Source organism: Choloepus didactylus, chromosome 3, assembly GCF_015220235.1.
Source record: "Choloepus didactylus isolate mChoDid1 chromosome 3, mChoDid1.pri, whole genome shotgun sequence".
In the NCBI taxonomy this organism is placed as follows: Eukaryota; Metazoa; Chordata; class Mammalia; order Pilosa; family Megalonychidae; genus Choloepus; species Choloepus didactylus.
The window spans coordinates 124,010,376-124,036,249 of NC_051309.1; the positions used below are offsets into that span (position 1 = coordinate 124,010,376).

Below are 25,874 nucleotides of genomic sequence, written 5' to 3' on the forward strand. Positions count from 1 at the left end.
TGTCAAATCCTTACTTGCTTAAAAAAAAAACAAAAAAACTCTCAAATTTCTATGTGAAAACAGTTGACAGAAATAGCCCAGCCTTCTGTAAGATTCCATTCTTCTTCCTCAATACTAAAGCTGTTATGTTTCAGGAATGAAAGAGATGATGCTTGCAAAAATTTGGTATTTGACTATAGTTCTGGATTAAGAACCTCAAATGTCATTGGATAGTTTTTCTGTTCTTTACTGGCAGCAGATCATGCACGAAACCAGAACTCACACCAGCTATTTTAAGTAAAAGTAGATTTATAGGGGAAAGTTGTAGAAAGCAATTACAAGAAGTTCAACAAGACTCTGAGAAATTAGAAGGTCATCAGGGTAGTATATTCATTTCTCTTTCTTTGGTGATACAAGAACTCTGGCTTAGTGCTTTCTCCACACACCTGCTCAATTCTCCTTTCTTAAGCCAGGCTTCTTTTGCATAACTCCTTATTTTTGCAACTCCCCATGGCTTTCACTTGCCTGTAGTTTTCAGAAGTCATATTTTGACTCTGACCCCAAATTTCTAAGACATTAAAACTTCAGTCCATGTCTTACTTCCCAATCCAAATAGACCTACCTCTGGTTAAGTATCCATAACTGGTCCTATAAGATATATCTACAAGGACAGGATCACGTGACACACAGGCTGGCTCATCCTGGGGGTTGGGTGAGAGTCATTCTCCAAGAATGGGATGAGGTTAGGAAGGATTTTTGTATATAAACCATAAAACAAATAAAAGCTTTTATATCTAGTATACATGCTCCTATTTAGTACAGTTCTCTCTTTGACCTGTAATTTATTCAGGTACAATATACCTACAGTGTACAGTTTTGAGTTTGGACAAGTGCATATAGTCAAGTAATCACCACATGTGATCAAGACAGAGAAAATTTCCAAAATTGACCTGTATCTAGAAACTCTCAGAACTACATTTTAAAAATATGCCTCATTTCACATTAAAGAAGGCTGATCAGCTGCTATTACTTGCTTTCATTCACAAAAACATGCCTTTAAGGAATAATTTAAAGACTGTACATAATTGGTACTGGGACGTGAGTGATTGTATCATGTGAAAGAAAAAACAGAAAATAGAGGTTATTCTACTCATAGCCTACCTCAGGCTGTTATTTAAATAAATATTGAAGGGACTACCTTATGCCAGGACCTCATGAAACACCTAAAGTATAAAAGGTCTTCAGAGATTGAGAGCGTGCCTTTCAGGTTAAGAGTGTCTGTACAGTATATACAGTAGACATATATTATTACAAGCTTAGACAATGTCTGAATGTAGACCACAGTTTGCTGATAAATATACACTATCCCATGGCAATCTGCCAGTGTAGGAGTGGACATGCTTGGTAGATAACCAAAGGTCACAGCTTTATTTAACACCACCACACACCAAATAGGAAGACAGTCATTCCCTGTTGGGGCAGAGACACTCTGTCCTCCCGTGACTGCTTGGTCCTTCAGCAGAGTCAAATCCTGCCTTTAAAAGGTGGGCTCACCAAGTGGCCTAAAACAAGTCTCATCTTTCATCAAGGGCTTCTAATTTTAAATTGCTGCCATGCTAAGTTTTATCTCAAGTGCCTCCCTGAGCCTCCACCCAGTTTGTTGAGATGTACCACTGGATTTTAGACAAGAATTTCCCAGGGGTATGATTGCAATTCACAGTAGTTAAATGCACTCACCCTTCAAAAGGTATGAAGCAATGCTAAAGGCTTGAATAAATGCCTCATGTATCAGTTTTTGATATATTTCATGTGGGCATATTAGCATGGAAATGCTAATCTCTATTGCTATCACTTTCTGTAATATGAGAATCTATTAAGAAGAAATAAAAAACAAACCCCAAAACAAAAGGACATGAATCAATGCTAAAGGCTTGAATAAATGCCTCATGTATCAGTTTTTGATATATTTCATGTGGGTGTATTAGCATGGAAATGCTAATCTTTATTGCTATCACTTTCTGTAATACGAGAATCCACTAAGAATAAATTAAAAACAAAACCCAAAACAACCATTTCCTAGGCTAACAGCCTAGACATTCTATTTAAATGTTACTTAGAAATACACCGTGGCCAGTTTTATGAGTTGCTATCCAGATGTAATGGGTAAAAATGTGTAATACCACCCATAATGAAATTCAAATAATCTAAAATGTGAGGTAGCAAGCATTCCCCAGATTATTTTGCTTAGAATCAACATGTCTCTCTAGTAACACTGTCAGTAAGAAAATTCAACTAATAACATCTATTAAAGTACTTATGGATTAAAATGGGACCATTCAGGAGAAAATGCAATTTCCAGCTTTACTTGTTAGAGCTAAACTTACGTAAGATGAGGGTATAAGCAAAAGTATTGAAAAAGACCTAAGTATTTAACTTTTTTATATAACCAGTTAACTGTTAAATGCCCTGTGTGTTACAGAATTCAGATTCCTACATGTAGATTTACCTTACCTGGAGGTGCAGTTTACTCCTATTGTAGCCTAACTGGTTAGTGGCTCAGGGAGTGATGTAGACAGACCGAAATGCCTGAAATGCCTGAATCAGGGCCACCACTACTCATGTGGTAATCACTACATGCACTGTCACTGACCTGAAAAACCTTCACTACTCTTTCATAAGGCCTAATCATTAGCTGGGATATGGAGAAATCTGATTCTTGTCTTTACTTTATAAAGTCCAAATTACTGGAAGAGTATACATGGGTATCTCAAGTATTTCTAGCAGTCTCTTTCCATGGTCAGAAGAAGGTGCTCCTTATCTAAAGAATGTGAGTCCAGAGTGGTTGCAGTCTTTCATAGCTCAGTGGACAGTGTACGCTGGGATCTCATGCCCTTAGCATTAGAGTACAGAATAGGGCTGTACAACAAGCCTTATGGGGATTAGAATGTTGTAGATGAGGTGTGACCTGGATGTCTGGAAGTTCTTGGCATGACTGCCATAAGCAGAAATAAAGAATGGCATAACGAAGTGGGTCAAAGTAAACTCACAGCACGAAGACTGTGTGTGCTGTAGGACTGGGTGGGGAGTGGGAGTGGGAGTGGGAGTGGAAAGGGAAGGAGGGTGGATCTTCCTCTACACCCTTCATGATATGTGTAGAAAACAGTAGAAAAGACAGGACAGGCATGGCCTAGGATGGCAGGCTTCCTCTCGGTCCCAGATACAGGGTGAAGAAGGCCTCTTTAGCCAAACAAGGATTTTTATCATCCCCCAAATAAAATACACCTTAACGTTCCCATTTTGCAGACCCTGATCTTTGACTAGAATACGTAGTCTCCCTCTATCTACGTGTCAAAATCTCACGAATAGTTAAAGACCAAATATAGGGAATGTTTTCTCATTCTCTAGGTGGTAATAATTCCCTTTTCTCCAAACTTTCTGAGCACCTTTTGTATGTTTCTGTTTTGCGTTATATGTAATTGTATCAACTACCAAAATCACACTGTGAGCAACTGGACAGCAGCAAATGTGTTTTACTCATTTTTGCATTCCCTACAGCTCCTAGTACAGTAGTATCACACAGTAGGATTCAATAAATATTTTATTGACTGACACAAGGAGGTATGGATGAGGTAGATACCACAGGGGTCAGACTTATAATCACAGTAATACCTTTGTGTAAATTTTACATAAATTAAAATGTGCTATTCTTAGTGCAATCCTAGACGTTATAAAGTACTGCCATTTATGTTTAACAGCTAAGGAATTGAGGCCCTAAAGGTTAATTAAATCAATCAAAATCAGACAGAGAGTCATTGGCAGATCTGGAATTCAAATCTAAGCATGTTGGATTCAGGGGTCCGAAATCATGTCCTTTAACTACCTCTATATACGCTCTGGTTGGTTTGAATATGGGCAGAGTTGTAGGTAAGAGCGTCACTTCTGGAGGAAAGAGAAAAGTAGTTTCATTAGACGGGGCAGGCTGAAGCCCAGGCCTCTTCTCTTTCCTTTTCTTTTCCACTTGCAATTTACATATTCTCCTCTTTCCTTTCTTTTCTCTTCTCATCTCTTCTTCTCCTTGTTTTTCCTTCTGTTTCAACTATTGGTTGCAGACCACAGAAACTGTCTATGGCTTACTTTGGAAGGAAAGTTTTTTATAGGCAGGAAATGGGGTAACTCCTAGAATCAAAGGTAGGCTGAAGAAGCAGATTCCAAACATTCATGAACCAGGAGGCTTCCCTGATCCAAATGGTAGGAACTAATGGGTCTCTTCTAGGCATCTGTCAGAATGATTTCACTTCTAACATTATCAGTCTTTCAGTTATTTGGCCAGGGTGCCAAATGCCAGAGAGAGGGGGGAATATCTGGCAGACCTAGTTCAGGTCATGTGCCCAACTCTTAGATAAGGGAGGACAGGGCACCTGCATGGACAGATCCATCAGACCACATTTAATGGGGAAGAGTAGTTGATCCTGTAGTCGAATTGTGGTGGTTACCAAAAATAAATAAATAAATAAATAAAAAGCAGAAGAGATGTTGGGCAACAATAACAAAAAGCATCCAGCTTTCTATCTTTTATCAAAGAAAAAAAATTCTCTAGTTCTCTACCCATTTTTGCCTAATGAGCCATTTAAAACAGTGATGGGCTCACTCACTATTCACAGATCCCCACTGAAGCTGGGAGCCAGAGGGCTGAGTCACTTTCCTTCTTCTGCAATTAATCCGAGTCTCACACCTGCTTATTGCCCTTTCTCATCATCTTACTTTCGGCAAAATTTAATGAGGGACTTCACAGCTTATTTTTAGTAATTGTTAAACATGATGTTTTCAATTCTTTTATGAATAGTCTCCATAGTGTTTTTCCTTTGGAGAGAAAAAGTAAAAGAAGTTAACATATTTTACCAATGTTTTCATTAAATTAAATTTCATTTAAGTTAAATTTCATTTGAATTAAAAGTAAAATAAAGAGGAGGAACTACTTGAATTTCAAACTTAGAAATTGAGTAAATAAAAAAAATTAACAACAAAGATTATACTTTTGGTATAATCAAAGCATGAAAAGTTTCAGACCTGAAGTTGAACATTTTAAGTGATTTTTTATAAGTCTCACTAGATGTTCCTCCCCAGATTCATTGTGTGGATATGTATGTGCATGCATACCCACAAACATACATATATATACATATATGTATATATATGGATCCACATATACATACATTTATCATATGTAGGTACTCTTTGTTTATAATACAACCTTTTTAACATACACATGATAATTCACAGTTATTATCTGATTTCATATAATTTGTTACTTTTTGCATCTTCTATTTCTGTAACTTTTAAAATGAGAACATCACATACTAAGGAGAGGAAAACTCATTAAGCAGAAATCCATAGAGTATCTCTGATAATAATTGAAATAAATATGCAATAATTTAAAATTCCAGTATAGATTAGCGTACACAGCTTTAATGCCACAAAAATAAAGGCAATAAAATTCTTTTAGTTCCTGTATTGTAAGGATAACTTTTAAATATTGTTCTGGTATTAAAGTCATCACAGAAATTGTGTTTAAGAAAAGAGTATCAACTAGCACATACCAAGTCTGGCTCCTATTCTCCCACACTACTGGCTTCTGGCAACATTATTCTCTTTTCTTCATACGCACTTTTGCCTTTGGCTTGATTCCTGTCCATGTCTTCATTTTATCTGCCTATAATGGACTTCTGTTGTTGTTACATGCCTGGCATCTATATCACCTCCTTCTGACAACAGCACCATAATTTTCCTTTGGAAACTTACTCCTCTCCTACTCTTGACTTAGGTGGCTAGTTCTGGCTTGATTATCACACTTTTCCATCTCTGTAGGCTAGCATGTGATCCTCCTGATCAGAGTGATTGTTTCAAGGATAGACATTACGTCTCAATGTTAACATACGTATTGGAATGAGCTGGATAAAGCAACTCTCTGCAGTGAGACTTACTGCTTTAACAAATGCTGTAAGTCCAGAACTGCTGGGGGCTACCAGCTAGGAGGATGTGCCACACCATAAACCAGAAAAGATGACATGGGTCCAAATGACCTTGGACCACTTTTGAGCCACAACTGAAACCAGATCTACCCGTAAATGATTCAGTTATTTGAGGAAATAAATGAACTTTTTGGCTGAAGTTCTTTGGGATTTCTGTCCCTTTCAATGTAAACAGTCCCTCAGAACATACTAACTTTTATGTTATTGTCAAATCTTTCCACAAATCTCTCCCCAGATCTTTCTACCATGTGATTCTTGCTCCAAAGTTTGCTTCCACTCCCAGTTTCAAGAGAATAACCCTAGGATGTGAAGCAAAGTTCAACTCTGCTTTATCTAAATGCCTTCTAATTATTCCACTTGGATTTAGTTTAAATAGGTTCAACTTTCATAAACCTAGGGTTTATCTCGCATTCAACAAATGAGTCCTCTCTTGATTGAGAGTTGCAACATCCAGAAGCTTACGTAAAAGCCTCATACTAAAGCCCATGAGCATTTGATGGTTAGAGTAAGTGAGAGACAAAATTGACACCCTCGGTTTTAGCTCCAGGCTCAGGGAATGCAGATAAAAAGAGTAGGTCCTTGGAAAGAAAAGTGATAAAAAGTAAACAGAATTTGAATGAAAAATAATGGACTTCAAAAGCCCTCCATTAACATTCAGACTAAAGGGGAGAACAGATAAAAACCAAATCATTCAAAACCAAAGTCCAAGCACATGATACTCTGACACTTAAGTTTTGCTATAGAGTAAATAATAGAGCAACATTTCACAGTTGTTCACAGCACTGTCTTCAGTGTCAGGCCAATCTAAGTTTAAGTTCTAGCACAGTCACTCATTCTATGATCCTGCACAAGGAAATTAACTCCTCTTGCTTCAATTTCCTTAACTATAAAAAGGAATAATAATAACACTATATCTCATAGAGTTACTGTGCAGATTAAATGAGACAATGTATAATAACACAATTGCCACAGTTGGGGAGAAGTCATAGTATGTACTAATGTTAGCTATTATTAAGGTCAAACATGTCTGCAACAACAAATGATTTTCCAATAATATAATGTGTTGATAAGGGTAGTTCAACAACATTCACTTAAGCAAATTTCATTTGAATATAAGATATCTTCTTCTCTTGGGTTTAATTCATATAGCTGAAAACTTCTATTCAGTAGGGACCAAGTTAATGTCATGGTCCCTAAAACTCTCTTTTGTACTGAAACACTCAAAAGAAGAGCATGGTGTTTATTTTTAATCCCTTTCTGCTTTGTTTAAGTAAAGAGACCACTCAAACAGCCAAGAGAATATACATGATGAGATGGCCAACAAGGGAAACAGTTAACACTGAACCACAAAGTTACAGAAACAAACGTTTAAGTCTAATTATTTATAAAAAGTGTTCTTCCTTCTTCAGAATATCAGTAATTGTCACTTAATTACTTCAACTCCAGGAATATATTTTGAGATTCTAAACACTGCAAATCCTAGGGCACCATGACTTCTATTTATTATTTCACTTCTATGAGAGTCTCTATATGTTTTAGGTTTTACAACCGCCAGCCAGGCATACCCCTAGAAAAGGTCCATATCATCACTAACGGTAGGACAAGAAATCAAATGCTGATGACATTGTATCCAGATCAGTGGTTTCTTTGTTCAAATAAGAGCAGCCAGAAAATATTTCTTATTGCCAACAAAAATTCCCAGTTGGGTCAAAAATTTTGGAAAGGGTTGAATAGTTTACAAATTCCAAAACCAGAGATTAAAAAAACAAAAACAAAAAAAAGGGACTTTCTTTCCAAAGAGTCTAATGAAGAATGTGACCACTGAAAAAATAAATTAGACCATGTATGCATCACATGCTTTAATCTTGGCACCTTGTTGGTTTGAGAAAGAGAATGATAGAAATGACGTCAATTGCCTAATAATTATAGTCACTAGAATCAGTCTCCCAGGGTAATTGAATATCATATTTTGCTTGCTGGCTAAAAATAAATAACCAAAATGTCCCCAAGAAAAAGTCAAGGTAGATGTTACTCATTGACACTTCAAATGAGTAAACATCATAACAATCAAGAAAAATCAGAATTTGCATTTAAGTACATCATAATTATTGGGTTTAGAACAATACAATCACTTTGACTACACAGGCATCACTAATTTGCATTTCTTTAAATGTATATTATGATGCTACATTTTGCTCCAAAATAGATAGTTGGCCAAACTAAAGCTCCATTTTCAGTTTTGGCTAAAAATCATTTACTATTATTCTAAGTATTCTAATTAACTAGTGCCTAAGCAACTGATGCTTCAAATAGCTGGCACTCTGGCACTAGCGTAAGTGCCAAGGAAGGAAAAAAAAGAACTGTAAGTGTCAAAGAAGAAAAAAAGGCAAGGAAGGAAATGGGAAGTGCTGGTGAAGAAAGACGGACAAATTTTAGGTTGGTGGGCAAGCAAGGCCTTCCTGAGAAGGTGACATATGTGCCAAGTCCTGAAAGTAGAGAGGAGTAAACCATGCAGGTTTCTGGGATAGGAACACTCATACTAATGGAAGAGAAAATGTAAATGCCCTGAGGTAGGAATATGCTGAGTATGTTCCAAGCTAACAGAAAGTCAGTGCAGCTGGAGCTCAGCGAATCTAGAAAGTAGCAGGCGATGAGGTCAATGGAGTGTTTTGAGCAGAGGAATGTCATGCTCTCACTTGGATTTCAATAGGATCTCTCACCTCCTCTGTTGAGAGTAGACTGCATGAAGTCAAGGACAGAAACAGGGAAACTAGTTAGGATGATTTACAGTGATCCAGGCAAGTGATGACAGTGGTTTGGGCCAAACGTGGTCACTGTGGAGATAATGACAAGTTATCACACAGGAATATATTTTTAAGCTAACAGGATTTGCTGGTGAATTGGATATTGGGTTCAAGAGAATGAAAGGAGTCAATAATTCCTCCAAGATTTTTGGCTTGGGTAATATGAAGTATTGAGTAGCCATTAACTAACAGAAGAATGGCTGCAGAAGCACAGGAGGATGAGATGGGTTTTGAACATCTTAAATTTGAGATGTCAATTAGAACTTCAAGTGGAGATGGTGAGTAGGAGGCAGAATATCTGAGTTTGAAGTTTAGGTAGAGGTTTGAGCTGGAGTTATAAATTTGAGTGTCATTAGTTTACACTGAATTTAAAGCCATGCTACTACATGAGATCAAAGTAGGTAAAAACAGAAATTAGAAGAGGTCCTAGTATTGAAACTGAGGAGCACTACTATGTTTAGCTGTTTGAGAGATGAGGAAGAACTAGCAAAGAATAAATGGAAGGGTGGAAAGAAATTACCAATATGGTATATCTGAGTTACCTCTAGGGTATTTTGAATATGTGAATGTCGTTAAATGCGTATTCAAAAGACTTCAAATGCCTCAAAGAAAGAGATAAAAATCTTACTCATTGTGGGCCCCAAGGATCAGAACTGTACCAAGTATATAAGAAATATGAAAGGTATTCATTGAATGAATAAGTAAATTAATAAATAAATGTATGAGAATTCAGAATGGCTCAACAGTTTTTGAGCACCAACAAAGATAAGTAAGTGGAGACCTATCCAATTGGGAAGACAGGTCAACTCAGTAGTATACTGGTTTAACTTATTGCCAAAGGTGAAATTGGGCCACTAAACATAAACATATCAGGCATGGATGAAAACAGTATTTCTTTAAAGGGAATGATAGGTCTCCCTTTAAAAACAAAAGTTAAGATCTGATTGCCCCTTCTTCCCTATAGCAAGATATGCGAAGTTACAGTGAATGTCAACGGAAAATCATTCAAGATGGTAAAGAAAATCACTCAAAACAGCGAAGATTCAATATTGTAAATTTACTTTGTATAAAACTTTTCATAAACACATTTATCACCATACTAAACAGAAAGAAGAAAAATGAACGTGTTCGTAAATTATATTTTTCTTTAAAATTCTATGTTGAAAGTTCTTTCTGAGGGTTCAATAAAAGTCTTGATTAATGTCAGGTTACTGATTTAGAATTCAAAACTTGTAAAATTTAAAAATATTTATGAAATATTAAAGTGATATTTCTCTCTGAAATATGATTTGAAACCAAAAAAAGCACCTCGCTTAAAACAATTACTCCTTTCCTTTGAAATCTTAAAAAAATTTATAACCACACAAACATACAAAAACACATAATTAATACTCACACACAAACAAATGGTTTGCTGGATAGCTAGAGAGATTGGTGACTACACAGGCAGAGAAGTAGGCTGAAAGACAGACCTGACAGGTAAATAAATATACAAGCATAATGAAAGATGAAAAACAGACTAACATTTAAATACTAACTTATGTTGGGTTGATATTATTAGTAATACATTAGCCAAAAAATTATTATTAAACCAGGAGTGACCATTTTTAGAGTTTTAAATATCTCAGTCATACATTTCTAAATCAAATTAATTAGCAAATCTGTAATTTTCACATCTTATACAAACTAGTGAGAAAGAATAATAACTAAGCTAAGTTATATATAAGCCCTCGCTGCCTCACAGAAATAAACACAGTACAAAATATGAGTGTTACGTTATGTAAAATGTATATATATACATCAAGAATAAATGTATGCAATTTAAATTGGTGCAGCCTCAATATCTGCTTCTAATTTTCCCCAACTTATTTAAAACATCAAATAATTCAAGTAATTTATTCAACAAATATTTATGGAGTGCCTACTATGTTTTAATGTTGTGTGCATCCTTGCTTCAGATAGTAAAGGTGAGTAAAGGTAAGGTCTTTTTAACTAGTAAAGGTAAGGTCTTTTCTCAAAATCTGCTTCAGTTTATGAAAAGTCACATAATTTCCTTGGGACTACTGCCATTACCTTTCTTACTTTAGAGCCTTATTTATTTTATTCACATAATCAAAATTCCAAGACACCGAATTGGTACCTGTTTCTAAACTGGCACCTATTGGTAAGCATCTATTAACAAAATGTCATTGGTTTAACTGTTCAAAATAACACAGTTACCAAGTAGCTAGTCAAAGCATTATGAGAAATAAAACATTTGTTTTCTCTAATCAGATTACTGTAGTTATTTTAGAAATGGAATGTTCTAAAAAGAAAGAAGTCTTCATCAGAAGAGTTCCAAGTCCAATTAATCATCAGGTCCAATTACTTCTTTAATACTCCCCAAGTTTTCCACTTTCTTCATTCCAACCGCACTGCTTGGTTCAGGAAACTTGCATCTTTCATCAGAACTTTAGTACATTTCCCAATTTGTAGCTAGAATGATCTCTCTAAACACATATTTCATTCTGTCATTTTCCTACTTGGCTCTTCTTTTTTATATCAGGATCGAGTTTTAGTCCATGGAATAATAAAGAAGAAAAGTGCTTTGTGGATTGACCCCTGCCTGTTCCTTCAGTCTCATAGCCTCATGGTTCTCCCTTCCTCCCCTCAGACTTTATCATTCATCCAACTAAACCACCAACTTCTAGAACTTACCACAGTCTCTCCTTTCTGGCCCTTTGCACATGCTGTTCATTTTGGCATTGCAGGGAGGAGTTAGAATCTACTTATCCTTCAATTCTCATTGTGGATGTATCCTCCATACGTGCATCCCTGCGTTCACTAGGCAGCTTTTCCTCCCCATGAGCTCCCCCTATTCTGTCTTAGAACTCACCATAGTTTACTGCAGCTCTTCCTTGCTAGGCTGTAAGCACCTAGTGGGCAGATTATGTCTTATTCACAGTTTAATTGCTAGTCTTTAGCAAAGTGCTTGGCAGATAATTAGCACTGAAGCAATATTCATCGAAAGAATGTTTTATAGAAGGAAATCAATCTGCAGAGAATGTCAAAAGAAGCAAGGCTTTGGGGAAAATTAACACCAGTCAAAAGTAGCACTGGCCAACTCTGGGTTCTCAAGTAGCAAGAGAAAAGTAAGCAGGGATCAAGTGGAAGTTGGGCTTCTTGCCTGCAAAGTCCAGGCTGGGAGAAGGAATGAATGAGCACATGGTATAAAATATCATCACATACTGAAAAAGCTGACTGCTAAACTTAGTCCAACATCTTTTAAATCGTAACTTTTCCAAATTCTCTTACATAGCAGAATGTCACTGACAGACCACAGACATAAACTGCCTCCAAAATGACAATTAATACTTAAGATAGCATTTCCAGCCTTTTCCAAGTAGAACCATCCTTGGAGCTGAAAGGCATTTATTTAAGAAGGCAGCACTTCAGTAAGCATCCATAATTTTATTTTTAATTAACCTTTAGAAAAAAGTGGGCTTTCAAAAACTGGTTGAACAAAAGTAGCAAATCTCTTTACTGACTCTGGGCATCAAATCCCAGTAGAGTGTGATTTTAAAAGTTTCAGTTGTTTTCTGAGATGTTACTAAACTACTTATTCTATCAGTCTTGGATGACTAACAGTGTATCAGAAATACAAAGGGTAGACTTATAATTATCTTAAAACATGTTTTAAATTTACATTTCTAGTCTTCATTTCCAACCTCCAAATAATAAATGACTATTCCTTGCTTGTCTTTTCAACTTCAAACAACTTAGGATTTTTTAATTGAATTTTAAAAATTTTAAGATTTTTAAAAACATTCTCAAAGTTTCAAAAAGTCCTAAATTCTATAACATTTTATACTACTTCATACAGATGAATATGATGATGTAGATAAATCACCAAGAAAACCTGATTTATATCAAAGAAAGAAAAATTACTGGGATTGTGTAGATACAATCACTAAGAAATTCTGATTCCCATCAAAGAGTGAAAATTACTAAAGTGAATAAACAAAACAGAAATGGGCCCTCTGAAATCTAAGACAATTATCCCTCACAATAATTCTAAAGAAGCCATCAGATAGTTTTCATCATGAACAGTCTTCTTCCTCGTGTAGGTTGCAAACTAAAGAGTACTCATGAGACAAGGTTATATCTTATTCCACACAAATGAAAAGCACATGTCAATACAAAAGAATTATGATGTGTGGGTGGAATGGTTCATTTGTCACTGTGGAGAACCATAATACAAAAGAAGAAGCTAAGGATGTATTTTGTCTTCCACTCAGAAAAGAATCAAAAGAATATCAGTATCTCCAGGCTTTTCACTAAAAAGACAGGATATCACAGTCATTTAAGATGTTCTACCTTGCAAAATGTAACAGAACTAATAGCCATTTTACTCATTTCCCAATAAATAGGACACTGAAATTGTTTAGTATAACTACTGTGAAAGCTGTATTTTCTCACCAAAGACCTTACTAAAATTCTAAATGTACAGATTGCCACTTTAATAAATTTAATTTTATCTAAAAAGTAGTCAGGGTGTTTTAATTCAAACACAACTTCTGTTTTCAAAAAAACAAACAAGAAATATAATATCTTTACAGCATTAGAGTTTCTTTGTTATTTGAAATTTCCTCCATTTTATGTTAGACTGTTTCCACATGCAAATATCCAACTAACAACGATACTTGTAGAATCAACCTTGTTTTAAAATGTATTTTAAAAGGGATAATATCTTTTTTGTTTCTTTTTTTAAAAAAAAGAATTCCTAACAACACCCTACTTTAAAGACTTAATATTTTTACTTGGACTCTACTACAACCATCTTACAACTGGGTTCATTAACACCAATCTTTCCTTCAATCCATCTATATGGCACACTATCGTGACCGTCATACTCTATAATCATTGATTTATTTTTCTGTCTCTTGAACTGAATTTAATCCAGCTGTTCTTGAATACTGTTTTACAATGCACTGATAGACCAAACAGACTTCAATACCATGCCTTCACATTTTGATCTGAATGTGAAAATTATTTTTGCTACCACTGTTTGCTATATACACGTTACAGTGATGTGATCAAATGAAATACTACACTAGGTAGATTTTAAGAGGCATAAAATTTGCCATGAATAATGGGTAAAAAGCAGTCAGAAAAATCAAACCAGGTCCCCTCTCCCCTTGGAAGGATTTAATAACCACTGGAATATATGTGGAATATACATATATGCCTTGTGAGATATAGGAAAATATTATAAGGATAATAGAAGAATTGTACTAAATAACCATAGAGATGATCAGTGACTAGGACATACACTGAATGTTTCACAGATAATCTCTGAGACTTATGTCATATTTTTTGTGTTTTATAAATACTGCTGACTTGTTGGCTATGCAACCAAATATTCTAGTAGGTAAAAGTATGCCATGAAAGTAACAAGTGTGAGTTTGCTTTCAGCTCTTTTAAAGGCAGAAACTGTCCTTTCCCTTCCCCTCAGTCAACTCATCCCCAGTGCCTGGCAAAGAGTAAGTGGCTACATTTTGTCTATCTGTTGAATTAAGGAATTTTTCCAAGGACATAAGTATGTCTGCCTCAACTTCAGTTCTTCCTACTATATTGCCTGATATCCCTGACTGAATACATGTTGGCTCTCTCCCTCAAACTCCTGTAACTATTAGAGCTTTTACCACATTAGGCCTGTATTATAGATATTTGAGTAGCCTAATCCCCCTTCTAAATGATAAAATCTTTGAAAAAAGGAAGGTGTGCCTGACTCATCTTTCATTTACTGGTATTACCAATGAAAGTATCGGCTCCCCAGTCCAATGGGTGTAGTTTGAAAATGTATTTTTAGTATTTCAATACAATTTCAAATTTAGAAAAATGAAAAATATTTGTGCTTTACTAACAATAACTACAGAAAACTTGCTACATGACCAAGCTTTCTGGATGGTATGAACATAATAAAGTGGCCAATGGGAAGGCAGCACATTTGATTCTTTCAGAGTGCTCCTTTTTAAAATTATCAAAATGGGAAATTTATTTTAAAATATTGAGAAACACCGCTTTTTTCCCTAAAGCATTAAGCAGAAGGTTTTGCACTTTATAGGCACTTATCACATATTTGATGAATAGAATTTCTTACCTAGGGACAAAAACACAAATGCTTTGAACCAGAGAAAAAAATAGTACTTCACTTACCAAGATGTGTTTTAGCTAGGGAAAAAAAATGTTCTTTTTAAATATGTAATAACAACATTTTTTCTCTAACAGTTTAAACAAATTTTTCTTTAATTCCACAGCCTCAGCTTCATTCTATATGAGGAAAATAAGGCTTGGAGAAATGACAATGTTAAATATTTAGCCTGGATAGCTAAGAGATTGAAACTAAAGTCTTTTCATTCTTAGTCAGCATTCTTTCCAACAAACCTTAATCTAATCTATCTGCTTTAGTTCCCTGGTGAGACTGAAAATTCAAAGCAAGTATTATTCTCTTAGATATATACCCATGGCTTAGAGAGAGCTGCGATATTTCTGTACTCCATTATATTTATGCGCTCAATACACACACAATGCAGATCTTCTCGGACATAACAATTCTTGAAATATACATGTCACTTGCATTCTGATGACTACCCTTGTCAAGGTCTTATTTCCCATCAGTCCCAGAAATGGACTGGATCTGCCTTATCTGCTTAAGGCCTAGGTCTCTGCCTGTAGACTCTTTCCTTAGGGACTACATTCTAGTTCCATTTTCTTCACTTTCCTGTCTTCCCCTATATTTCAGATAAATCCACATTTCTACATACATAGCTTCTTGCTTCTCAGAGCTGCTGAGGTACCTGAACACCCTATTAAGCTTGAGGGATGACATTTAAAAATTCAGGGCAATTCACTATTTGATGTGAAGATGTTTTTGTCTTCATGTAGACCTTTCCCACTGATTTCTGAATTCATGGATAAAAGTAACTTCTAATACTTTGAGGTTGGAATGGTGGGTAATAAACTGAATTAAAAATATAAACATTTAAAATAGCAAAAATAAACTTTTTTTTTTTGCAGAACTCATGGTCTCTTCTGTTGTACTTTTTAGAAAAGGAAAAGCATTCCATTAGAAGACTCAATGCACCTATAAAAATAGAACTTCCCATTAGATTCTGAATAGCTGACGTTCCACAGGAAGTATGTGTAAGTACTATACTGCCAAAACCATCATCAAAAGGACAGCACAAGAAACATTTCTCCTCTAGGAATTCAAGTAGCTATTTCATCTTGCAACTGATTGGTTAAGCGGCTTCCAATTTTCCCATATGAATATTTCATTGATATCTTTCCGTACATACTTTTCTGAATTACTATAAAATGTGGATTTTTCTAAAGTTACTTACTTTCCCTCTTCATATAATATCACTACAACAATTAGATAATTTTGAGAAATTATATAGTTACATCAGTTATGATCTATTTTTAGTCATTAAAAATCTATGCTTTTAACAATTTTTTTCCAATTGTCTCTAACATTGGGTGCTTTATTACTTATTAATCTCATTTTCTGCCAAAGCATTTTGATGAAAACTGCTGATAACTTTCCTCCTGAACTCTGAATACTGAAGAATAATCAAAAAGAATCTGAACACTTCATTCTAGAAGCAGAGAGGTTCAATTGCCTGATTGAGGAAGTAACCTGACTCCACATATTTCAAGTTATTCTAGTCCACATACAAACTCTGACCTTGGAGACATCTCAAATTTAGTTTCTGAAAAATTAATAACAGGAGCAAATGTCATTACTACAAATGTGGCCCACTGTATTTCAAAATCTTACTGAGCTTTTATTGTGAACTGCTTCCTTTACACGTTCTTCAATTTAAGAATGAAAAAAATGGTGCATGAGAAAACAAACTTTATTCTATACTATGCCATTCTTATCATTCCCTCCATTTACTAAAGAATGCAAAAATCTATGAAATTTACAATGTGGATATAAATAGCTCTGTGACTGTGGGAAAGTGTCATGGCATGGGGAGGAAGTATGCCTCTTTTACATTTCACTTAACACTGACGTACTTCTTGGAGCTTATGGTCAGACCCAATTTTGAAGGATGATACATAGGTAACGAGCATTAATAAAAGTATTTTCATTCAAGCATTCATCATAACATGAAACACATATCCCATTTTATAATAAAATTCCCTTAGTTTACATACCAAAAGGTATCCAACAAATTAGCTCTCTTGAGAAATAACAATAGTTCTGATTCCGGATGAAATAGAAAAAATACAATTCTCCCCATTTCTTCCACTAAAAACAGCAAAAATTCCTGTATGTTATATATAAAACAAATATAAGAAGACTCTTAATGGCAGAGAAAAGAATGCAGATCAGCTAGGAATGACAGGGTTTTCTTTTTGCCTTGAACAGAGTGATGGAAAAGCTGGCAATGCAGAAACTACAACAGACTCAGACAAAAGAAGTCCCAAGAAAAGCCTGCTCCCTAAACCAAAGAGCCAGGAATGGAGAAGACAAGCAGGAGAGAAGACTTTCTGGAACTAACTCCCTTACTCTGGCCAGACACCATGGGGGTAAAAAAAAAAGCTGTAGCCCAACCCCTATGTCTGTCAACAAAGGCCAAGTGGGAAGTTTAGAGTTCCACCCTTTTCTACCTGTAACAAGGCATCCCAACCCCTCCTACCACCTGCTGGGGTGTTGTCAGAGAAGGCAGAGTAGAGAGCCTGCATTCCCATCCCTTTCCAGCAGTAAGAGGGCATTCCTGCCCATAGGGTATCAATGCTAAATGAGGAACTTCGGCAGTAATGAGGTGCTTCCCGTAGAGGGTCTGCTAAAATATGAAAGCTCAATTCCCATAAAATAATGCCCCAAATTTCCAGAATACAATCAAAATCATGCATCATATCAAGAACCAGTAAAATCTCAAATTGAATGAGAAGAGATAAGTAATAGACACCAAGATGACAAAGATATTCAAATTCTCTTACAAGGATTTTTAAGTAGCTACAATAAAAATGCTCTAATGAACAATTATAAACGTGCTTAAACAAACGGAAAAATAGGAAGTCTCAGCAAAAAAATTAGGATATAAAGAAAAACAAATGAAAATGATAGAACTGAAAAAGACAACGGCCAAAATAAAACTCTCAGTGGATGGGCAAAAGGGCAGAACAGAGAAAACAGAAGAAAGAATTAGTGAATGTTAAGATACAATAAAATAAATTACTCACTGTGAACAGCATAAAGGAATTAGATTGAAAAAATAAGCGGAGCCTCAGGGTCCTGTGAGACTTTAACAAAAGAAATAAATTTGTGTTGCTGGAGTCTCGGGAGGAATTGAGAATGAAAATAAAGCCAAAAAGTACTCAAAGAAATAATGGGTGAAAATTTTCAACATTTGGCAAAAGACTTAAGCCTACAGATTCAAGAGGCCAAGTGAACTCCAAATAAGATAAGCACTAAGAAATTCATATCAAGACATATCTTGTCAAACTTCTGAAAATTAAAGACTAAGGAAAAATCTTTAAAGCAGCCAGGGATAAACAACACTTTACCTATAGGGGAAAAGCAATAAGAATAACAGTGGATTTGCCATGAACAAATACAAGCCCAGGATAAGGTGCAGCTCAGAAAAGACTGAAAGGACTTTCTATATTACTCATTTGCTTCAGGCTGATCTTCTATGAGAGGAGGGCTAAATGCTGAATGAGAGGACCAACCAACACAGAGCCAATTTTAAAGGACAGTGAAAGGTGTTTTTGCCAGGTTTGTTTGTTTTTGTCAGCCTCTGGCACTCAAGGAAATCATTTCAATAAATGAAATGAAAAATTCTCTAGAGGGTTTCAACAACAGATTAGAGCTGGCAGAAGAATCAGTGAACTCCAAGACAAGAAAATTGAAATGATTCAGGCAGAAGAGCAGAAACAAACAAACAAAAAGTGAAAAACAAAGTGAACATAGCCTCAGAGACCTGTGGGACACTATCAAGTATACCAATATATGCATTAAGGGAGTCCCAGAAAAAGAAGAACGAGATTAAGAGTCAGAAGGAATATTTTTAAAGTAATGGTAGAAAATTTCCCAAGAGAAAGAAAGAGTATGTATACTTAAGAAGCACAATGAACACCAAACAGGATAACTCAAAAAGAACAATACCCAGACACACAGTAGTCACACTGTTGAATACCATGGACAGGGAGAGAGTTCTGAAAGTTCCAGGAGAAAAGCAATGTGTTCTGTTCAAGAGAGTCCCAATAAGATTACATACCATTTTCTGATCAGAAACCATGGAGGCAAGAAGGCAGTGGGATAGAATATTTAAGATGCTGAAAGAAAACAATTGCCAACCAAGAATTTTATATCTGGCAAACCTGTTTTTTAAAATGAGGGAGAAATTAAGATATTCCCAGAAAAACAAAAGCTGAAGGAGTTCATCATCACTAAAACTTCCATACAAGCAATAATAAAGGTAGAATTCTTCAGACAGAAAGGAAAGGACACTAGATAGTGGACTGAGTGGCACAAAGTAATAAAGACCTACTGTAAAGAAAGCCATAATGGTAATTATAAATGACAGTGCTATTGTATTTTTTTGATATGAAGCTCCAATCTTCACTTCTTATAGACTCTAAACTTCAAATGCATAAAAAGTAATGATATGGTTATGTTTTTGGACATGCTGTACAAAGATGTAATTCGTAACAAATACAACAAAGAGGTGGGGAGAAGGAGGGATATAGGAACAGCGTATGTAGATACCATTTATGTTAAGTTGGCATCAAATCAAACATGACTGCTATAGATTTAGGATTTTAAATTTAAGCCCATAGTAACTATAAATATATGAAATTTTATACAGAAGGAAATGAGAGGTGTTTCAAAATGGTACACTATACAAAATCAAATAAATATGAAAGAAGACAATAATGGAAGAAGTGAGGGACAAAAACATAACACAAAGAAAAAATAGCAAAGAAGCAGAAAAAAGTCCTATATTATCAGTAGTTACTTTAAATGTAAATGGATTAAACTGCCTACTGAAAAGGAACAGATTCTCAGAATTGAGAAAAAGCATGACCAACTATATGCTGTTTACAAGAAACTCACCTTAAATTCAATAAGCAAGTTGAAAGTGAAAAGATGGAAAAAAACTCCAGGCAAGTAGGAACCAAAGGACAGCTGAGATAGTTGCCTATATGAGTTAAAACAGGCTTTAATTCAAAATCTGTGACAGAGAAGGTCACTATATCAATTCAATAAGAGGACATTACAATGATTAATATATATTCACCTAACAGCAAAGCCTCAAAATATAAAAAGCAAATATTGACAGGTGTGAAGAGAGAAATAGACGGCTCTACATTAATACAAGGATAATTCAATACACCATTTTCAATGATAGATAGAACACCTAGACAGAATATCAATAGGGATAGATGATTTGAACAATACTATCAACCAAAAGAATAAGAAACAACACCTAACAGACATATACAACATTCACCCAACAGCAGCAGAACATGCATTCTTCTCCAGTGCACATGGATGTTTCTCCAGGATAGATAATGTATCAAAGTCAGAAAACAAGTATCAATAAATATTTCTCTTCTTTCTTGATAACAGAACCATGATTTAGTTCTTAAGTAAGTATTCGTGTCTTTAGAGCAAGTCTGTTCCCTCCCCAGACATGGGGACTGAATTATGATTGGACAAGTCCAATGTTTGTAATTCCCTTCTTTTTACCAATGCATGACAAGCAATTCTAAACAAGGATTGGTTAACAGATCTCTCCTGAGAGACTACTAGGAAAGGATTCCCTCAAGGATAATAATACATGCAATGGAACTAACATTCCTTTTTCTGCCTTTGGAAGCCACTCCGACACCTGAAACTGAGGCAGCCAACTTATGACCATAATGGGAGTCTGTACATGAAGACGAGTCTATATGCTACAAAGTGCAGACAGGAAGTTGGAAAGAACACGGTTTCTTAATGCCATCACCAGGCAGCTGAATTAACCAAACCTAGTACTATCCTATATCCAGACTCATAGTGTGAAATATATTTTCTTACTTATCCCCTCAAAAATAACTCTTTGTAAACATTACATGAAAATGCTACAGAATAGTCCATTATGTGAATGCACTATAATTACACAACTGACTCCCTAGTATTAGACCCTTGAATTGGTTTTCTTTCTTTTCATTTTCCCCCTCATAAAGGATGCTGCAATGAAGATCTTTAGGCATAAAGTATTTAGGGTATACTTTAATGGACTTTATTCCTAAAAATGGAATCACCATGGCAAAGGGAATGGATACTTTTGAGTCATTGGATATGTAGATCAGATTGATTTCCATAAAGTGTGTACTGACTAAAGTCCTACGGGCCATGTGTGTGGCCTGTCTTCCTATGTCCCTGTCAGACAGAGCAGACATTGTGGATTGTCTACCCAAGACATTATTTTCCTTTCACCCTGTTGACAGAACCTTGGTTTGTAAATCTTGATTATTCTAAGTCAATATTGGTCATCTCATTCCCATTGTCAGTGATTGGTTGGTTACTGGTAGGCATTTGACCTAGTCCTAGCCAATGAGAAGAATGGAAGTACTGAGGGGCAAATTTTGAATTCTTAAAAAGAACAAGAAACAGTATCTTCCACTCAACATTACCATGTTTGCATGTAATAACTTGAACCATGCTGGTGCAAGGACAAAGCCAATGACCTGGGGTAAAAATGGGAGTTCAATGATGTTGTTAAAACCCTAAATTAAGCAAATCTGGATCCATCCTACCTTGAGTCTTCTTTTTATCTGAGCTATTAAATTATAAATATTGTTAAAAAAATTCAACAGAAAATTTTGCTTATACCAGTCATTTTTATACCCCAGGTTAAAAATGAAACTACTTAGATATCACAATGGACAATCCAAAAGGAAACAGACTTTTAATTGTTTCACTTACGAAAATTAATTTAAAATTTTAAATAAACATTGCTGAGAAGTCACCTCTTTTCAAAAATAGAGTTGAATATTACTTGAAGAATATTCAAAAATATTATAGTAGTCATGAATTTGGACTGTACAAAGAGAAAAGGCATATTTAGTTCAAAATGGTCTTCAAATAGATTGAAAAAACAAATGAACACAAAGTGTGTACTTACAAATCAAACACCAAGTAGTGGAAGCCCTCCTCAGATATGCTGTCATGAAGTCGCACTAAAAGATAAAAGGAAAAAGAGAAGAAAGTTCATGTTATACATATGCCAGTGATCAACATTAAGCAAGACTCCTAATAGGCACTAGAAACATCATCACTCTTTATTTTAGCATCTGATAAGTCAGTATTTTTTATAGCAGGACTTGGGTAGAGACATACTCAAAGATTGGATACTAGTTCTTATAATTATTAACTTCATGATTTTAAACAAGTTACTTCACTTGCAGTGATAATAGTACCTATACCTCATAGGATGGTTTGAAGATTAGTACTAAAGTAATGCCATGTATTTCCAGGTAACGCTAAATAAGTATTGGTGATTAATACAATGTGTCTACATAGTCAATGTTATTAGGTTCTAAAGAAGATTAGAAATAAAGTAATGCCACATATTTCTAGGTAAACACTAAGTAAGTATTGGTGATTATGATAACATATCCAAAAAGCCAACGTTAACAGGATCTAGCAGTTCATCAACTAAGAGCTTCTTCCTTGCCATTCCCTTTGCTATCACCTAGTCCAGGTCCTTAACAATTCATGCTTTGATCTCTACAAAAGGCAGCAAGAGAGATGATTCCAGGAGTTTACTTAATGGTCTCCCTGCTTCTGATCTTTCTTTTCTCCAGGAATACCTACATACTACTCCCTGGTTAATCTGTCAAAACAATGTTTATTATTCTTTTTTACTCAAGTTACCAAAATCCATTTACCAAGCCACTAACCAAAAATGTACAGCTAGAACTTTTAATAAAATAATCTACTAGTTCCTCAAATTAATATTACTTTATATCTTGATAACTCTAACCAAAAACAATGTTCCCCCATCTGAATTTAAAACATACATTGTCTACTCTAAATGACTCATTAAAAACTTACATAGTGCTTTATCTGCTATTTACTTTTGCATAACACCTCTCCCATCATGTTGCTTCTTATAGACGATAAACTCTTCCAGGACAGAGACTAATGCTTTTCTCTTCTACTTATCCAAACCACTCAGGTGGCTTGACCTTCACTGGGGGCAGCAGAGGCCAGGGACAAGTCCTCTGTGTCCAAACTCATAGGACACAACAACTTTCACAAAAGTCATCACAAAAGGATAACAATCTCTACTGTAACTTGTCTTTGGTATAGTCCCAGTGCAGGGATGACTACCACATGGAAAATGTGGGTTGTGGATTCCAAAGAACATTTAGGTTATCACAAAACTACAATCATCCACAGAGGGAGTCTATGGTACACATGGAATTCCCAAGCTCATAGACTATATACAATCTCCTTCTTAACAATCCAGTTCCATCCCCTTCAGATCTCATCTGCGGCACACTGTTAAAATGCTTTCCAAATTCCTTTCCAGTTTTCTCCAATAGAGAAATGGAGACTTTTACTTCACTCTTAATTCTATATTATCATTTGTAAAATGTGTATTTTCTATTAGTATAAATAAGAGAACAGTACTCATACTGTAGGCAGACGGGAGTATACCTAATGCAGTTCAGCCTCAGATCCTGCACTCCATTTGGCTCTTGAGTACATGAAATGTAAACACTCTGCAGTCCTCCCTTCCTAATTTGTTTCTTACACTGTCACCCTTGAATTCATTGACTTGGTGTATTTTACTTTTGGTTTTAACAATTCAAAACAATCTCTAAGTATTGACAGTTATTCTGTGAAAATAAGATGGGTACCCATACTATCAAATTAAAACGAAAAGTAAAAATCACAATGTGAGCCGGAGGAAATTGCCACTCTTTGTTCCACTGTCTCAAGGTAAAAGCTTCAAGTGGAGGTGTGAGCTCAGGTGTCCACATCAAGGACTGTAGAGCTGAACAGAGGTGGATATTTCAGGTACAGTTGGAAAAGCAGTAGTAATTATACTGGTTATATCTGGAATAAAATTTTCTTAGGACAACTACCATTATCTTACTCATACTTGTATATAATCATCATATGGAGATGAATTACCGTTTGAACAAGTCAAGACTCAGATGCAAGTCTGATGATCAAACATATGATACTGCTTATCAAAACAAGTTTCACAAAAGCATTTAGCTAGAAAGCACAAACAAACCATTTGGTCAAGTTCTTTCCTTTTGTACCATACAATTCAAAAATGATCTCTAATATTCTCAGCCAGCTGTTTGACCATGTGAGAATAATTCTGAATGAATGATGTTACTGGTGTAGAAGAAACAAATCTGTATCATCTACGTTAGGATAAATATATATACACTTTCTTCCTCCTTTTATTCCTTCCTTCCATATGTCTCTCCCTACTCCCCTTTCACTTTCTATAATTTTTCTCTCTTTTAAAATAAGAAATTAGAAATTTCTATTTATTACTCAAACTATGTAATCCAGTCTTTACAGGGACTTTCTACATGTTTATGATTACTTTGAAAATGGATTTGTTTCCTTTTAAAATCTTTATTATTCTTAAAGTTATTGATATATCTATATAATCTGGAAGAGAGTGTCTTATATATTCATGCCCTCTCAGTCAGTCAAAAGTATCCTTCATATTCCATTCTTTATCTCTTTTTAACAGATTATCATGGTTGAATACTGTGTCTGCTTTTACAAAAAGTTATATTGATTATTTCCTGTAAATAACTGGCAATTCTTTCTTATGCCAAGGACATTACATGAAATTCTGTTCATCATAGTTGTTAGTACAAGATTGATCCCATGGCCAGCCTTGAAAGCACACTGGCTGCATGTTGAAACATATTGTACCACAGTCTTGCTATGACTGCTCTCTGTCACTTCCACAGCAAATGGTTGCACACAACCTAAGTAGTGCCACCACTAAGATGCTTCTAGAGAGAAATTTTAAAGAAGATAATGGCATTTGAGGAAACAAGTTAAAATGCATCTTAGCAGTCTTTCTTTCCTGAAGTTTGCTCAAAGGTAAAATCAAATCTACGAATAAGTGAATTTTCATAACTGAAACGGTATAATAGTCTTACCTACAGTAAATTTTTAAATTCTGGGATTTATAAGGAGAAAAGAGGTACTTCTGGGGCTAAAACATTTCCAAAGTTTAGCTGACCCAAGGCCTAATTATTTTACTCTCTCTTCTGCATGTATTATTAATTTGGTAGTATGCATTCAAATTATCATGAGATTACCACTTTCTCTTCTTGTCCTATGTTCTTGCATGATTTCACTGCAGCTTCCAAAAAGGGCCAAATAGGACAATGGTCCTTGTAATTATATGAGAAAAGTAATTTAATTTAAGTTCATAGAACTTGTCCATTTATTTAAATACTTCATTTCATTTAAGGAATTAAAATATAATAAAATGTAGAATATGGCACTTAATATGTCAATCACAAATGCAAATAATTTTTGCAAGAATTATTTTATTTAATATATTAAACTACCCTAACGATACTTTACCATGGCCTTTTACAAATGAAAGTGCATAGACTTAGAGAGGTTAAGGAAATTTCTAAGGGCTTAACAGCTAGTAAGTGCGCAAGATAAAACCAAAATCCAGAGCTGGAAAATTCCAAAGACCATGTTCTTATTCAGAATACTATATGGACTCCCTAAAATAGTATTTCCAAAATACCTTTTAGAGTATAAATGGGTTTGTCAGGCTAAAATAATATTGAAAAGAGAAGAGGGAAAAATAATTTTGATGACCAGAATAAAAAAACTGTTTTTGAGTAAAAAAAGTTTAAAACGTGACACTCTCCTTTTGGGGCTGTAAAAAAAACAATGTCTAAGATACAGAGCCAATACCAGCTACATTTGTCTCTCTGTAAATCCCTAGAAATACTGTTAATTCTCTACTTAACTTCAAATTAGGAATGTTGAATTTCCTGCTAC

At 35.1% G+C, this 25,874-nt stretch overlaps 1 protein-coding gene across 9 annotated transcripts in view; it reads right to left on the reverse strand.

Moving 5' to 3' along the window:
• CAMK2D (calcium/calmodulin dependent protein kinase II delta) overlaps positions 1–25,874 on the reverse strand; it is a 320,046-nt gene that overhangs the window by 128,066 nt on the left and 166,106 nt on the right. For all 9 annotated transcript variants that reach the window (XM_037830526.1, XM_037830524.1, XM_037830530.1 and 6 more), the window contains exon 4: positions 21,982–22,036. In XM_037830526.1, coding sequence (XP_037686454.1) covers positions 21,982–22,036 — 55 coding nt within the window. The remainder of the gene's footprint in view (positions 1–21,981; positions 22,037–25,874) is intronic.